This window comes from Hemitrygon akajei, chromosome 12 (assembly GCF_048418815.1).
Source record: "Hemitrygon akajei chromosome 12, sHemAka1.3, whole genome shotgun sequence".
Lineage (NCBI taxonomy): Eukaryota > Metazoa > Chordata > Chondrichthyes > Myliobatiformes > Dasyatidae > Hemitrygon > Hemitrygon akajei.
In genome coordinates, this window is record NC_133135.1 from 64,139,217 (window position 1) to 64,155,714 (window position 16,498).

The 16,498-nt window shown below is 38.9% G+C and overlaps 1 protein-coding gene across 1 annotated transcript in view; it reads right to left on the reverse strand.

The window, feature by feature from the left end:
* Positions 1–16,498, reverse strand: part of hmcn1 (hemicentin 1) — a 489,515-nt gene that overhangs the window by 123,082 nt on the left and 349,935 nt on the right. Inside the window, exons 55-61 of the mRNA XM_073063293.1 lie at positions 15,810–15,923; positions 13,278–13,465; positions 12,579–12,675; positions 12,177–12,338; positions 10,993–11,106; positions 5,931–6,130; positions 1,023–1,104 (exon numbers count right to left, since the gene is read on the reverse strand). Of these exons, the coding sequence (XP_072919394.1) occupies positions 1,023–1,104; positions 5,931–6,130; positions 10,993–11,106; positions 12,177–12,338; positions 12,579–12,675; positions 13,278–13,465; positions 15,810–15,923 (957 nt within the window). The remainder of the gene's footprint in view (positions 1–1,022; positions 1,105–5,930; positions 6,131–10,992; positions 11,107–12,176; positions 12,339–12,578; positions 12,676–13,277; positions 13,466–15,809; positions 15,924–16,498) is intronic.

Consider the following 16,498-nt stretch of genomic DNA (forward strand, 5'->3'; position numbering starts at 1 on the left):
GTGTTTGAACAAGACTTCAAAGGATTTGATTGCTTATGAGGTAGTCTAACCTGTCCACTAAGTCCCTTCTTTTTAGTGGAAGCAGACTTTTGAAGCCAGGAGGAAGGTCATATAGTTGGTTTATTTAGGGAAGGAATAGATTTTGATGAAGGAGTGGAAATTCAAACGTAAAGGAATGAAGTGGGTGTGGTCACAAACTCTGCAGCCTTCTGAGTAGTTTGTAGCTTAAGGGAGAAAACGGGAGGTGACATCTCAGTAAGAAGGAAACCTACAGCTGTGCAAATACACTCCAAATAAATAATTCTTACTTGCATCCAACTTGTTATAGTTAACACATAAGATGTCAAGATGCTGAAATGCATCCTAGGATGCACTGGGACACATCATCAGTGATGTAACCTGGGGTCATCGGGTGTTAACGGTCTTTCAGCATCAGACACTCTCACCAGGATGTCTTTGCATCCCACATTTTCTGCATGCAATAATTTCAGAGTTCGTTTTTCTTGTCCGAGACACACCTTCTCCTGACATGACAATAGCAAAAGTAAGTGGCAGATGCTGCAAATCTGACATAAAATCTGAATGACAGGAAAAAAAAAACAGGTTAGGTAGCATTTTTGGAGAGGAACTGAGTTGGGGTCAACAATTTCCCATCAGAACTGAATGCCTGATGAAAGGTCACTAACATGAAATATCAACTCTGTTTCCCTCTTTACAGATTCTGCCTGACCTACTGAACCTTTACAAAGCTATGGTTATTCACTAGCCCATGCCATGCTCTTTCAGCAAACACTGTGCCCCCCACCTAACACCGACCTTTCCCTTTCTCCTCTCTATCTGTCTCCCTCTTCCGTATTTTATTTTAGATTTTTCCTAGTTCTGAATTTTCCTAGTTTTTCTCTCTCCACAAGTATTGCCTGACCTGCTCAGCATCTTTCATATTAGACAGGAAACAACGTTGGATTTTGATTAGATGTATATTCCACGTCGACATAAACTATATATCTTCGAAACAAACTTACCATGTACATTGAGGTGGAAATTCTTATTCACTTGCCCAGCAACGTTTGTGGCTTTGCACACATATTGGCCTGTGTCTGAAACCTAAGTGAAGAAAAGATAGAAAAATTCAAAAGAAAAAATTGAAAATAATTTAGTATTTTTGGAATTAATAACTCACATAAATTAGTATCAAAGAGGGCTCTGTGGCTATTCAAATGGATAACAATTTAATGCTACAGAATACAAATTTAGTTATACATTATGGAAGACATAAAGATATCCCCTTCAAACTGGCTTCCCAGCTGTGCTGTTATTCCAGTAATGTAAATTTCATGCTTTGAAGTTGATCTCCATATATTTTGGTAAATCTGAAAGAACAAATTGAACTGTGTTTTTCTTTAAAGAAGGATTGCAACTGAGAATGTATTAAAATGTTCCAAAATGCAAAATGTTTCAAAACATCTAATTCGTGAAAAGAAGATGTAGAATGGATATCAGAAATTGCTTCTGCACACGGTGGTTGATCTACTAACAAAGCTCTAGAGTTTACATGCTGAATCCCTGCCTTGAGGACAGTTGGTATAAAGATTGTGCCAGTTTTCGCTTGAATCCGTCTTGCAAAACTCACAGACTGAATTGGCCACATGCCAACAATTGCTTTAAACACTTTCCTACGTTTTTTCCCCCCGCTACGGAATTTCCACCCTCATTTCCTTGACTCGCAGAAGGACGCTATTGGTTTTCCATGACTGCCAACTGCAAATTTCATACATAAAAATCTAATCATGGAGCAATGAAATGCCTAAAATTCCTTTCAACGAAACCCAAGAAAATGCCCAATTTCTTTTGAAATTACTGGAATGCATGTTTTTAAATATATAACCTCTGTACATCTAGCTTCAGTAGTGGCTTTTTAACAATGTAGTTAGAAGCCGCCACTGAGTGAGCCCATCAGGAAATGTCGAGGAGGCTTGATCCAAATGCAGAGCAGCAGAGATGACTTAGCGGTATGTGGTAACTGTAATAAGAAACTGCAAAATAACATGAGAGGCCACAAAACAAAAGAGTAAAGACAGCAAGGTAACTGGAGGCTAGGAGTAAGTAGTTGAGGCTAGCTGGCTCGATGAGTGAACAAAGGACTGTGGCTGAGATTTGGGTTTACATAGATTGCAGGTGATGAGTTGGAAACAAGCAGCAATCGACTCCTGTTAGCTGGTGTAGACTGCAAAATGGCTGCCTGTGAAGGCCTGATAGATTCTGGGAACGTAAGAACTTAAAAATGATTTTAGAAGGTGATCCTTAAGCACTAAACTATTGTAGATCATAGTGAAACCGATACAACATTTCAAAAGTGCAGTAACTACATCACTCTGTAGTTATCGATGATGTATAGGAACTTAAATGCACCTGGAACTTGTGCCAAGAAAGTATGATGGGCAGTAATTGAAAAAAAGGCAAACTATAATAACCAATGAACTTTGGACAATTAAACAGTATATCCTATTTTCTATTAGGCATCCTTTTCACGGTTGATTACAAAGTGACAATGAAAAATAAGCTATTCATTAATAAAAGGCACAATTCAACAATCACAGCCCACTTTCTGATTAGAATCCTCTGTGCAATCCAGAACAGAAAGAAAATTTTAAGAAAAAAGCTGTTTTCCAATCGGTAACTAGTATCTCCAGAGGTGGCATGCGCGCCACAGGTGGCACGTGCAAAAGCTTTGTAAGCACGCGGCATGCCGTGCTGCTCTTTTGATTCTTCAAGCCACGCTCATAATAAAGATACATAATGATTATCTTTACTGCCACGTGAAGCAGCAAATGATTTCTCACAACCCGAGAGCAGTGAAGTGTTTTCACAGGAACTGTCTTGTGCTGGCTTTGCACCAACTAGACAGTTGTGAGAAAATGTGATGTTATTTTGAAATCCTCACAGGACCGGGTGTACTCATCAGTATTAGGATAGTAAGTGGTTGGGCCAGTTGGCATGGGTTTTGCTCCGCTTACGGTTTTTCTTCTGTTCCTTGTGAGCGAACAACAGATATCCAATGATAGTAATGGTAAAAAGTGTAATTTAGTGCCTCCATGAATAAATAGCTTTTTTCATTTTACTTATATTAGTAAAACTGTTATTTAAGTTAATTGGTGAGATTTTTTAAATTGTTTACCCTTTTCAGATTGTTCAGCAAAGAAGCAAAAATATTCAAATGATGGGAGAAGCAGCAAAGATTTTCAAGAGTGTAATCAAAAAGGGTAATAAAGATAATGCATCTTATGTTCCTACACAGTGGGTGTGCAGGACTTCCTTACAAAACTCTTCATAAATGGCTTTACGGTAAAAGTGAACAAAAATAAAAAGAGCACATTGCCCAAGAAATCAGCAACAACAAAAAAAAACAGTCAAATATTTTGATGACAATTGATTCCCGTAGTTCAAACTTAGTTGCTCCTAGTTTTAAAGTCTCAAAGATATTTCTTAACATAGAAAATCACTGAATGGATAGTATATTGTAGAATCATGGCTAGAGAGTGCTCCTTTCCTTTTTGACAGATTTCCTCCAAAAAAAATCAGTGCATTAAGTTTTTGCCATTGAGCAGCAACAGAATAAAAAAATATTAATGATGGGAACAAACATAGCAGAACAACTAACAGGAGATATTGGCTCATTTAAATGTCTTTCCATTTGCCTTAATTCATCAGCTAGGTTAGCTATTATTGCTTGATTTTGTAGGGGTGATGAACTATGCAAATTACTGGTTAACCTAATACCATTACCTGAACACACCCCAGGGACTGAAATATGTAAGGCAGTAGCAAAATAATGGTCTGGTTGACAAGTTAACCTTTCAACAACGGTTTCCATGACAACTGATGGTGTTCCCAGCATGACTGGAAATGAGGCAGGTGTTGTCAATCTATTTGCAAAATTTGTGGACATCTACTGATAGGCTTACATCGTATAGTACACGAAGAGGCATTGTGTGCAAAAGCTGACCTTAGGGAACTTGAAGAAGTGATGAAAATTGTAATCAAGGTAATTCATTTTATTATCGGATGTGCTTTGAAATAAAGACAACTTTAGAATTTACTGAGTGAAGTGAATGTAGTGTATACAAGACTACTTGTGTACAACAATCTTTGATGGCTTAATAGACATTCTATCCTGAAACAAATTACTGAGTGTTTGAATGAAATGTGCCTGTTTCTGAGCAATGAAAACTTTCATGTAAAGAATTTATGTTGTGTGGATTCATGTTTTTTTCTGCAGATTTCTCCTCACATTTAAATGACTTGAACACCAAAACACAAAGGATATGACAAGACACTTGCTTTGCTTGATAATATAAGAACCTTTAAAATCAAACTGGAAGCATTTAAACATGATGACATATTAAAAATATTTCCCAATCCTTAAAAAAAACACAACAGATATCAAAATTCCTGAAAAGCTAGAGCCTTCCAATGCGAATTTTGAGTATCATTGATTCAACTACTGAATAATTTTCTTTAAAATTCACAAAGATCGTTTGAAGAAACTGCACATTTTATAAAGTACTGTATGCAGATAGTGTAACATTAATCAAACTGAATTTGGAAATGTCTCAGGGTATTGGTTAATTTTGAAATGCATTTGATTGATTTACAAAGCAGTTCAATTTGGAGGCGAACATTTGCCAACTTAAGAGATGAACTAGAAAAAATTGAGAGAGATTCATTTGTGATTCAGTCAAAGCAGAAAACCCAGACAATGAGGTTCTGAAACTCTGGAATTCCATTCCTGAAACTTTTAACTATCTGAAAATTCTTGCAATGGTAATATTAACTGGATTTTATTGACATACTCTATGCGTCATTGTTTTCAGTGAAGATCTTGCTTAAGCCTATTATAGGAGTGGACTTATACAAATCAGATATAAAATATTTGTCATTGTAATGAAGTCTCATTGAGAGTGAAATGCATTTACTTCCTTTTCCTTGATCTTTTATGGATATGCACAAAAGTTTATAAGTTTACCTTTACGTTTCTTATGTTATATTTAACAATACTATTTAGAAATGATATTATTTTTCAATTCTTTTTAAAAGATTAAAATTAATGATGTTTGAACATGTTTTCTAAAATGTTTCATTTATTTCAAGCTGGGTTTGTTATATTTTTATTAATAGAAAATAATGAATAAATATAAATAAGCAACAACACTTTCTTTTTCTTTAAAAATCCATAACTATTGTTACTAATTCATTAATTAATGATATTCTCTGCTCAAATTACCATGGCGTGCGAGAGAATTTTTTTAGCAGGTTATTGCCAGTTTGGGCACGCACTCTCAGAAAGACTTACCACCCCTGGTCTAGAACGCAGGCTGGCATTCCAGACTGACCCACCAAGGAATATTATCAGAAGATTGAGACAAAAATTTGTTCAAGTGCTGGATTTGTATTTTGGAAGCAGTTGGATATTGTGTTTCATCTTTTACACGTGGCTATATTTCTACCCTGTGCAGTTTGGACGACAAGTCAAACAAGTTAACAGGGTAATTCCATCTCTATCCTGGTTACCATTTACCCACCAGTCAATGCCATTGAATTAAGTGAGCTGTTTGCCCTCTGCTGCTGATTGTTGTTTCTTGATCAGGGTTCTATCAGTGATGACTAACATGGGTTTATCATAGGAATGGAGCAAACTGCTTCATGGACTTGGTGGGCTGAAGGGCTTGTTTTGGCGCTATATGACTTGATCATTTTCCATCCTTATCAGTTTTGTTGCAGTTTTTTAATAGTAAGTCTGTAGTTTACTAACAAATTAAAAATGTTGTCTACCTATAACTTGGATCTATTTGGTGGTGGGATGTGATATTGTTGCAAAAGGAGAGTTTAGACTAGAAGCACATTCCACTCGTACCTCACTTTGAAGACCTTACCTCAGCATTTGTAATCTGCAGACTTCGGCCACTGGCCAGAGTTCGAATGTTGCTGGACTCAATGACTGGGCGGCCGTTCTTGAACCAGGTGATGATGGGTGGTGGCACTGCGTTTGAATCACACTCCAGAATCACTGTATTCCCAGCGCGGACACTGACTGAGTGAGGGGAATCCCCTGCACCCTTTATAGTTGGCGGAACTATAAGAAAAGAAAAACCTTGAAGATGGCTGAAAGCGATGCTTACTGCAACGCAATCAAACAGGTGGAATGTGATCATTTTCACACATGCTGGATGCAGACTGCTTTATTAGACCTCCCCAAGCAATAAGTAAATAGCAATGTCCTGCATTTTCCTACTGAAAACCATTCTGTGGGATACCAGTGGAGACAGATGCTGTAAATGCTTTATTTCCAAAAGCCTTGCATTGAAAGTGAATACACCAATTTTATTTTTGCAAAAAGCAAACTTCGGAAGGAACTGATTATTCCAGATGCCGATAATTGCTCACCCCTTCCACCCCCACCAACCCCAAATGCTGCTCCACCTGTGGAGTTGCTCCAGTGGTTCGAGTGTCTCCAAGCTGCAGCAGGAATGAAGAGCGGCAGGAGATCATACAACTCCTGCAGCTTGCCGAGGCATATTCTAGTGAAAGTTTCTCTCCAATTCTCTCATTTCATGATGACCCTCAGTGCCCAAAATCCTACCAGTCTTCATCTTCAATTCCATTGGCAATATAGCCACAGTTCACTGAGATGTGGAATTTCAAAGCTAACAGCCTGGCAGCATTCACTGTGATGGGACTGAATTATAAGTGTGACTGCAACTGAAACAATGCAGTGTGTAGTTTGGGCTTTCAAAACTGAAATACGTTGCATGGATGTGGTGCAACAAAGGTTTATTAGTTTGATTCCTAGGTTCAAACATTGTCCTCCAAAGACAGACTGAGTGGGATTGTACTCACCCTTTGAACTTTACAAGAATGAGAAGAAAAAATGAGGCTCTGAAAGTCTGTTAAGACTGGAGGGTCTAGAGGGTATATCAGGGGATCGGTATTGATTGCAGATGTGGCAAGAAGTTTCTTTCCCTTCAAGATCTGACTCCCCCCATTGTTGCATTATCATTTATATATGACAATACAGAATGCTGAAACTATATGAACGTGCTGATGGCTTAGATGGTGCGTACTGATTTTCCCACTACGATGGCCTGTAACAGGTAGATCAGATGGGACTAATAAGCTATTTCAAACACTCTACAATCTGCAGGAATATTTATAGAGTTACTCGGTTCAGTAATGTGTGTTAAATAATGACTGTCTATAGCGCGACAAGCGACTTCCCTATTAATATAAACACAAGAGACTAAACTAAACCACATTCTGTGTTCAGAGAGAAGCATTAAAGTTGGTCCGTACATGGACAAAGCTTTAAGGTACAGTTCTCCGAGTGTTCTGTCAGTGTACAGATGATAGAATGACCAGCCTTTACCTTATAGCACCTCTGATAATTAACAAATTCTATTATGTAGAATGTTTATTTCCAACTTCATGGTGTTTATTTAAACTGAGACAGGCCTCTTGACAAGAGTTGGAATTGAGCCAGTCGCATGCAGATTGTCAACAGTTTGTAAAAAGAGCAAATCTAACTGCACTTCATTACTGTGGATCGAAAGCCAGATGGACGATATTCTATTACAGGGTAATATTAAAACCATAAGGTGTTATTTCTGCTCTCCAAATCAGATTTGTGGGATAGTTCTCATTATAGTGCTTGTGTGGGCCGTAAAGTAGAATGAAAATGCTGTTTGAGAATGCTGATATTCCAATGACGCAGTGACATTTCTTCAAACGCATCAGCAAATACAGACTAAAATCACCAAAGTTCAATTCTCTGTACAAAGCCACAATGAAACAACTTATTTAATGTACATATGCAAATTAAGACTATATGAGCATTTAACAAATTTGACTAAAAATTAGCAAAAAATTGACAAGTATTTGTATGATTGAAAAATCACTGAAACAAATTGCTGGCCAAACTTACAGGTATTTGTTTGAAATAATTTAGGCTTCAGTCTTCCTAATTATAACAGCTGATTGGAAGTCTGAGTGTATTAAAATGTAACTGACAAAGTTACTAATTCAACATGAATTAAACAAACATCACTAAATAAAATAAGTAGGGTCAGCAAATATTTAGTTGAGCTCGAGTTCACTGGTACATATATCATGGTTGTGGTCAGTGATAGAATGAATTGGGCAAATGAAAATTGATGGTTAGATTGGACTGTTGGGTTTAAAGCTTAAGTGGAAGAAAAGAGATATTAAATGAAGCAGGTTTTAAACAAGTCTGTTATAATAGATAAAAAACCTGCTGAATTTTTTAGTTTTAAGTATAGTTGATGAATTCAAGTGTGTTGATCAAATCTATCCTCATGCATAGCAAAAGCTGAACAAGTTTGCTGACATCTTTCGGTGTTTTATGAATAGGAACACTGTTGCTCAGAAATAACACAAAGTTTACAGTAATATTTTGCATTATCAATTGCAAGGCAACAAAACATTAGCAAGTCAGATATAAGTAATTTACTTACAAAAGACTTAAAGCTACCAATAATGCAAGAAATACCAATTTTGCCAGTTATACAAACAATGAGCTATTTTGTTTAGCTGTGCATTAGACATGGTTTGTAATATGGCAATAGAGCTTTTTAATTTTAAAGGCATTAAACTCAAGATATTAATACCTGTGTTCCTTCTTCATTACAGTGCTTTAAAAGTGGGAGTGCCATCAACCTTTCTAATAGTAAGGTAATCCTCAGCTAATTTTCCCGTGGTTGGAATTCTTTACCCATTGATGATGGGAATACTGCAACAAGAGTTTGCCCACTGAACCTATTCAACCCATCACCTTTATCTTTACTGAACTGCAGCTCAGTTCCATTTCTTAGCTGTGCTACCCAGAGATGCCAGAAAATTTTCCAAACAAAAATCTATTGGACTCAATGTTGTTTAATTAATCTGGACTCTTCTGGATAGCCAAGAATTGAAAAATAATTATATGCAAAGAATGTAGCTTCAATACTTACCCTTTAATGTTATAAATAAGAATTTTTATATGTATAACTTTTTCTATAAATATGTACAGTATAAGAATTCCAGAACTACCAGCATTCACCGTTCCAGCAATAATTGCATAAACCTTATGGAAATTCACAGGTTCAATGCTCTGATGGAATGGTTGGCTGAGAAATCAGCCGGTCTGTAACATTACATCTCCACTCATTTCCACCTTTACAACAATTAACTGCTATGGTATCTCTCGATGCTGGAAATATACTCCACCCTTTCAGTAGACATACGTATAGCTATAACTGTGCAGGTAACAGTGATGCCTCAGGGCAAAACTCATGGCTGGTTTCTGGAAGAACTTGGAAATTTCTTCTGACTCCGCAAAAAAAATGAAGCAAAAACAGTGAACTATACAGACTAACACAACCTTAGTATAACAGACACTAGGTAACAATTTATTCTGTTTACCAAATGTGTATCTGTCATTCAGTGATTCAGTTTAACTAATTTTTTGAGAATATTAAATGTGCCAGTAAGGTCATCTTAGTGGAAACACAACCTCTTTCCAATGTAAGTGTCTGTGCCTGAACAATTTTCCTTTCCTCAGAGCTGGGGTGCCCAATTCCATTTGTCAGTTTATCAAATGTATCACAACATCTGAAAGATACATAACATACAATTTGAAACTACACAACACAGGCGTCCTTGGGATTTCTTTTGTTTACATTGAAACATTTGAAACAAATTTACTGTCTGGTTCCAATTGATTTACAGTAAAATAACAACAGATAATCCTTTCATCTGCAAACTTACAGGTAATCCCACATCCACATCATCCCTTTAAAGTACAAACAGTAGGGGTCCCAGCAGATCCCTGTGGAACACCACCAGTTACTGGATCCCACCACATATCCAACTTTCTAATATCACCCTGTGTCTCCTAGTCCTGAGTCAATTATGGATTTAGTTTACCAATATGCTCTGAATCCCATCAGCCCTCACTTTCTGAACAGAGTTGCCATGTGAGACCATGTCAAAGGCCCAGCTGAAGTCCATGATAATCATATCTACTGTATTGCCCACATTAATACACTTGTTTATTTTTCTGCAGATTGGTTCGACAAGGCATGTCATAAACAAAGTTCCTTTTCTTCCCTTACTCTGCCTTTATGATCTGCCCATCACCTTCCTTTGGCTACCCAACTCCTTCCCTTTATTCACTGGCCCACTGCCCTCTAGTATTAGATTCCTTCTTCTTCAGCACCTTCACTTTTTGACCTATCATCTCCCAGCTTCTAATGTCATCTCCATTCCGGCCTCCTGTTAGCATCTGCACCTCCTCCCAGCTTCTAACGTCATCTCCCTTCTGGCCTCCTGCTAGCATCTGCTCCTCCTCCACTCCCCTCCCACTTATCTTCTTATTCTGGATTCTATCTCCTTTCTTTCCAGTCCTGATCCAGGGTCTGGCCTGAAACATTAACTGTTTATTTCTTGCCTTGGATGCTGCCTGACTTGCTGACTTCCTCCCATGTGTTGTGCAAGATTTCTGGCATCTGCAGCATCTCTTGTGTGCCTGGAATAAATCTCCTCTGTCTCTGGTGAGTTTAAGCTCCCTAAGGCTTTGAGTACCTGCTATTTATTTACGAAGACTTTCACCTTCCCGTTTATTGAATCCTCCAGCAAAAGAGTCTGTTTCCTTGGAGAGAACCAATGAAAAGCATTCATTTAGGATCTCACCTTTACCTTCTGGCCCCCGTTCTTCCTAACTAGGGCCTGCTGTTTCTCTGAAACTATAATTCTTAGATCAACATTTCGTTTTTGCAGACCTTGCTTCATTCATTTCCTTTTTAAAATGGTACTTCACATGGGCAGTATTGTTTCCTTTGTGGTATTACATGTTTCTGATGAAAACTTAGTAAGTTATTATTGCTGCCTTTCATCTCTTTGGTGCCAGTATACCCAATTCTGTTTGTCCTGATGTATACTAACCATAAACTGTGAGATAAATCTGCTTTTCAGCTTCTCCGGCTTGGTTCATGGCCAAGCATGTGTATTTTCCTCCATCTGAGAGCTTAGCCCGAGGCAACTGAACAGTCCGACCTCCTGAGAGACGAGAGGATTTCAAAATCAGAAACAGATTTCACTGTTCATCAAACCCGAGAACTCACAGGATAGATTCTGTGGGTATTATACACACTTAGGTCAATGAACAACCACAGGAACATGCCAAGCACTTCACCCTCCCCAGGATACAGATTTAGAGTAAGATAGAGATTTAGAGGGGACCTTTCTTCACCCAGATAGTGGAATACACTACTTGAAAGAGTGATGGAAGCAAAGTCACTGACAACACTTAGTGCTTAAATCACCACAGCATTGATGACTATGCCGGGAGATCAGCTCTGGTATTTGTCTACATTGAAACATAAAGTGAAATACACTGCGTCATTGATCAACACGGTCTGGGAATATGCTAGTGGCAGCCTGCAAGTGTCGCTATGCTTCCAGTGCCGACGTTGCATGCCCACAACTTACAAGCTCTTACCCCTACGTCTGTTGAAACATGGGAGGAAACTGGAGCACTCAGTGGGGTTGTGTTTCCCATGAATAACAGAGTGCTAGTGACAAACACCAAAGAATTTAGGTACTCGATAAATGTGGAGGCTGCTTTGTAGGAATATACATTGTGTTGAGTAGAATGCCAGACACAGTCACAACTCTCCCTGTCATTGAGGGCATCTTCAAGCGATGGTGACTCAGCATTCAACATTGGCCTGTTCCCGTGCTGTAATTGTTATATAATTCTATATTAAGGACCCTCATGTTCCCGGACATGCTCTCTTCTTATATTACTGTCAGGGCGAGTTACAAGACCCTGAAAACTCACATACAATGTTTTAAGAACAGGTTTTTCCCCTCCACCACCAGATTTCTGAATAGCCCGTGAATACTGTCTCATTGTTCCACTTTTTGCATTACTTGTTTTGCAATTTATAGTAATAATATGAATTGCAGCATACTGCTGCTGAAAAACAACACATTTCACATCGTATAAGACATTAGGAAGATACCTGATTCTGATAGTGGTGAGTGTATTCGGTTCCTGGATCAAACAATTGGCTCATTAATATAAACTTCAAAAGAAAATTCCACAAAATGAATCAGCTTCCTACCAGGCAAAATAAGAACGTTGGTGTTGGAATGCAGAGGTTTCCCATCCTTAAGCCAGTTAAGGCTGGGTGGTGGAAAAGCTGTGGCTTCACACGTCAAAGAGAAGAAGCTATTTATCACAACAGTCATGTTCTCTGGGTTGATGCCCATGATACTGGGAGGCACTAATGAAGAAAGTGAATTTCAATTATACTTCAAAGTTTTCTTCATGAAATACAAAAAAAAAATACAAAAAGGACAACTTAGGTCAGCTAATGTCAGGGCCCAACTTAGCCTTTGGTGATAATTTAAACCATTTCCATGGCTTCTGTGGTAATACAAACTATTTTAGAAACTATATCATGGGGTTTCTGATTTTCTCAGTGTAACAAATGATATTGCTGTTTAGTATTGATATCACTCACCATGGACGTGTAAATTGAAGTATTTTTCAGTGTTTCCAGCTATGTTTTCTGCAAGGCAAATATATCTGCCAGTATCTGACACCTGAGCACTGAGAATCTGTTGGTAAGAGTAATAACATAATCAGTAAGACCTTAATAACATGTACAATGACACAGAAATATTATTTACCTTTACAAATTACTTTGTACAGTAGGTAGTCACAGTACTTTTCAGCAATGTGTTTGATAATTAATTCTCTGTCCTACTACTTTTCCTTCAGTTTTCTCACCTTTCCTTCAAAGGAGATATCTCAACCGGTGAGGCCTGTTTCCAAGACATTAGAAATCTTAATGGAGTCTGCTATCAGATCAGTGAATTATGAAAGATATTGTGGCCAAGCCTTATCAGCTGTGTAATAGTGTCCAGATTACGGCATCTTCCTTTAACCTTGTGCGCACTTTCCCTCCCTAACTTGGATTCATTGGCTGATAAAGGAACAGTATTACAGCTCAAGCAAAGAACAAAGTCAGGAAACCTGGCACATAACATCTATAGGATTCAACTCCACACTGAAAAATGTACCAATCCTTTGAATCTTGTGGGGACGATCCCACTCTCTGAATAGTGAATCTTCCGAAGATACTGGGAGTAACAACATTCTTGATTTTAGCTACAAACTGTTTTTAACACCAACCCATTAGACAGAAGATTAACAACACCTGAAGAGTTCGTCCATTGGACAGGAGTTGGTAGGGACCACTTGCTCCTAACTGCTGGCCATCCTTGAGCCAGGAGATTTTGGGAGTGGGTGTTCCACTGACCATGCAGTCCAACATGGCAGTTCTGTTCACCAGCACAATGATGTCTTCGGGTAAATCATTGTCAGCCCGTTTAATAGTAGGAGGAGCTGGGTGGAGAAGCAAAATGAAGAGAACAATCGATTAGCAATATTTTTTTAACTTTGTGTGAAACAATGAATCTTCCTTTTCCAATTCCAGCCTTATATAAATTACAGATGGCACTCAAGCTCCCAAGAGAGACAATCTTTGCATTATAAAGATTGACCTAAGCTAATCAGGATTTGGAATGCATGTGGAATTTCTAATTTCTAGTAAAATAGCACCCCTTCAATTGCTGGCCATGTGTTTGGTTTATTCGTCACAGTGTACCTTCTATCAGGCACATAACTTACATTGATGATTGTGACCACAAGAGAGATGAGGGGAGGAGATTTACCCATAATTTTTTAAATGAATTGGCCTAGGAATTGGATAACACGGTGCTACACTATAATATGTAGGAATGAGTTAACTAAAAAGTATTTTCAACAACAAAATGTAGACAATCATAGTTTTACAAGGTCCACAGCTTTTCTCCATTCAGCCTGTAATAGTCCTAACCTGTTGTTGTTGTGTTTGTTATTGAGGGATAGTGCACAGCACACCAGGATGCCAGACTGCAGGATATACAACTGAACTTTATTGATAATACTGCTTGGGCAGAATATAAACCCCTTGGAGTGGCTAACTGAATGGCATAGGAATAACATTATTAACTAACACTACAGTTGACTATGACTTTAATTCTCCATCCTACTGCCAGTCTACCCTCTGTACTTATCTTTTCATACTGTTCCAGCAAAGCTCAAAGAAGCTCAAGAAACAGCACTTATGCTCCTAACTTCACATATTACCTTCTTTGTGATTTTACCGTCAATGTGATGATTTTGGAGAAGCAGCCTTTCCAGCTAGTTTGAATACTAACTAGTTCTGATGAAAGGTTATCAATCTGTTATGTTAACTTTGTTTTACTCTCTCCACAGATGTTGCCTGACCTGCTGGGTATTTACAGTAAATTTTGTTTTTGTTTTAGGTTTCAAATATCTGCAATGTTTTGATTTTCATGGCCCCTTTTATCTCTACGTCTCCTCAAGACAGATCAGCTGCGACCAATAAACCTTTGTTACCCTCTCAAAGTCAATACCACCATCACTTGTAATCCTCAGTGACTTTTGGTCTGTACCCTTTCAAAGGCTTTCCACCCTATCTATCACCTTCTCAAATAGATCCATGGAAACAGTCCAAGCTAAGCTGCATTTGGCTCGAATCCCTTTAAACGTTCATCTGTCCATAGGCGTCACTTCCATAGGCGTCACTTTCCATAGGCGTCACTTCCATAGGCGTCACTTCCATAGGCGTCACTTTCCATAGGCGTCACTTTCCAGATGCTCACCATTCTCATGCCCCTCCAGTTCCTACTAAATCTCTCCCCTCTCACCCAAAACGTACATCCTCAAGTTCTTGATTCATTGAGCCTAGGAAAGATTCACCCTATCTTTGTCCCTCTTGAGACGTTTTAAATGCTAAAACCATGTTTGATTTCTAACTCTTCTCAGTTCTGATGTAGCCTGACCTGTGGAAAGTTTACAGCTTTCTGAATTTATTGAAGCTTCCAGCATCATCACTCTTCTGCTTTCTGCAATATTTCTTCCAAATCCCCATGGATTTTGATCACAAAACACACGAAAGAGCCCATCAATAGACAGCATAAGCCTCTCACGCAGAGACAGACCTTTCCAGTCTGTACACACTCAGCCTCATCGTAAACCAAAAGGGACCTTCTAGTGTGGGAAGGTGGAGTTCTGCACCCAGGATCTGCCTCAGCTGGGTCCTCCAGACTTACCCTGTGCAATAGCTCTTTATGATAGACTTCTATCTGGAATGCACAATAGGAGCATGACCCTGGGCTCCAGCACTCTGATCATGTCCCTGCATTACAAACGAGTCTTGGCTTGAATCTTACCCCTCTGTCACCCAAACTTTACGTCTTGCCCTACCATTCTCCCCATCTTCAATCTGCTGTCCCACCCTCTCTCAGCACCCAACAGCCAATCACATTCTTCCCCAGTCCAGATGGCCATGCCTTTTCACAATCCCCTCACAAAAACCGATTTCACTCTCTCCGTCTACCTCCAACCCCCACCCTTAATCTATTCCACATATTTAATGTGTTTCCTGCTGGTGACCTGAGATGTGCCCAGTTTCCCTTGGGTGCTCTGCCATCATGAAACATGCAAAGCAAAGACCCTGCAGACTTCAAGGCATATTTCAGTGCAAGGCACTTTGGGCCTCATGAACTGCAGAGTCATCCAGCAGCAGACCATAAAACAAAGGGTTAACATTCCATTAAATTGCAAATTAAGCATGGTTGTGTTGTGAAATTGATTGACCTGGCTGATCTATGATACTCACTCATAACCCTCAGTTCATACTGAATAGAATCTTCGCCTGCTTCGTTCGTTGCCACACACGTGTATCTGCCAGCATCCTCAACTTGTGCTCTGGGTATCTGTAGAACACGTCCTCCTAATGGGTAAAAAGCACAAACTAATGTTATCTCCTTTTTTATAATACGAGGATGATGGTAGGAATTCAATTGCATTCAATTAAATTTAATTGTCATTCGAGCACACATGAACACCTATGAATACAGCCAAACTAAACAGCCTTACTCTGGGATTAAGGTGCAAAACACAGTACCAACAGTCACACAGCAAAAAGCACACACAAGACAGCAAGCACAAATGTTATCACAATCACGCTATAAAAGAGACCAAAACTTGCACCATCAATCCACAGTTAACCACAATAGAGCTAATCTCCAGCCACGTGAACAATGGTGGGGCGGGGGGGGGGGGGGGGGGGTCTCAGCTGCACCGAATCCAGCCTGCTCCCCCCCTAGGTTCTGTTATAAGCTGCAACTTTAGCTCATGTTTTGTATAGATTGCATATGGTGTTGTTCACAGGTATTCTGCATTCCGAATTCACACTTTTGGATATTTAGCTGCTAATATCATTCCTGCTCCCCTATTTCTCCCTCTATACCCTCTCCCATATGGCATTAGAGGAAGAAGCTTAAAAGAGTCCTAATATAAACCAGA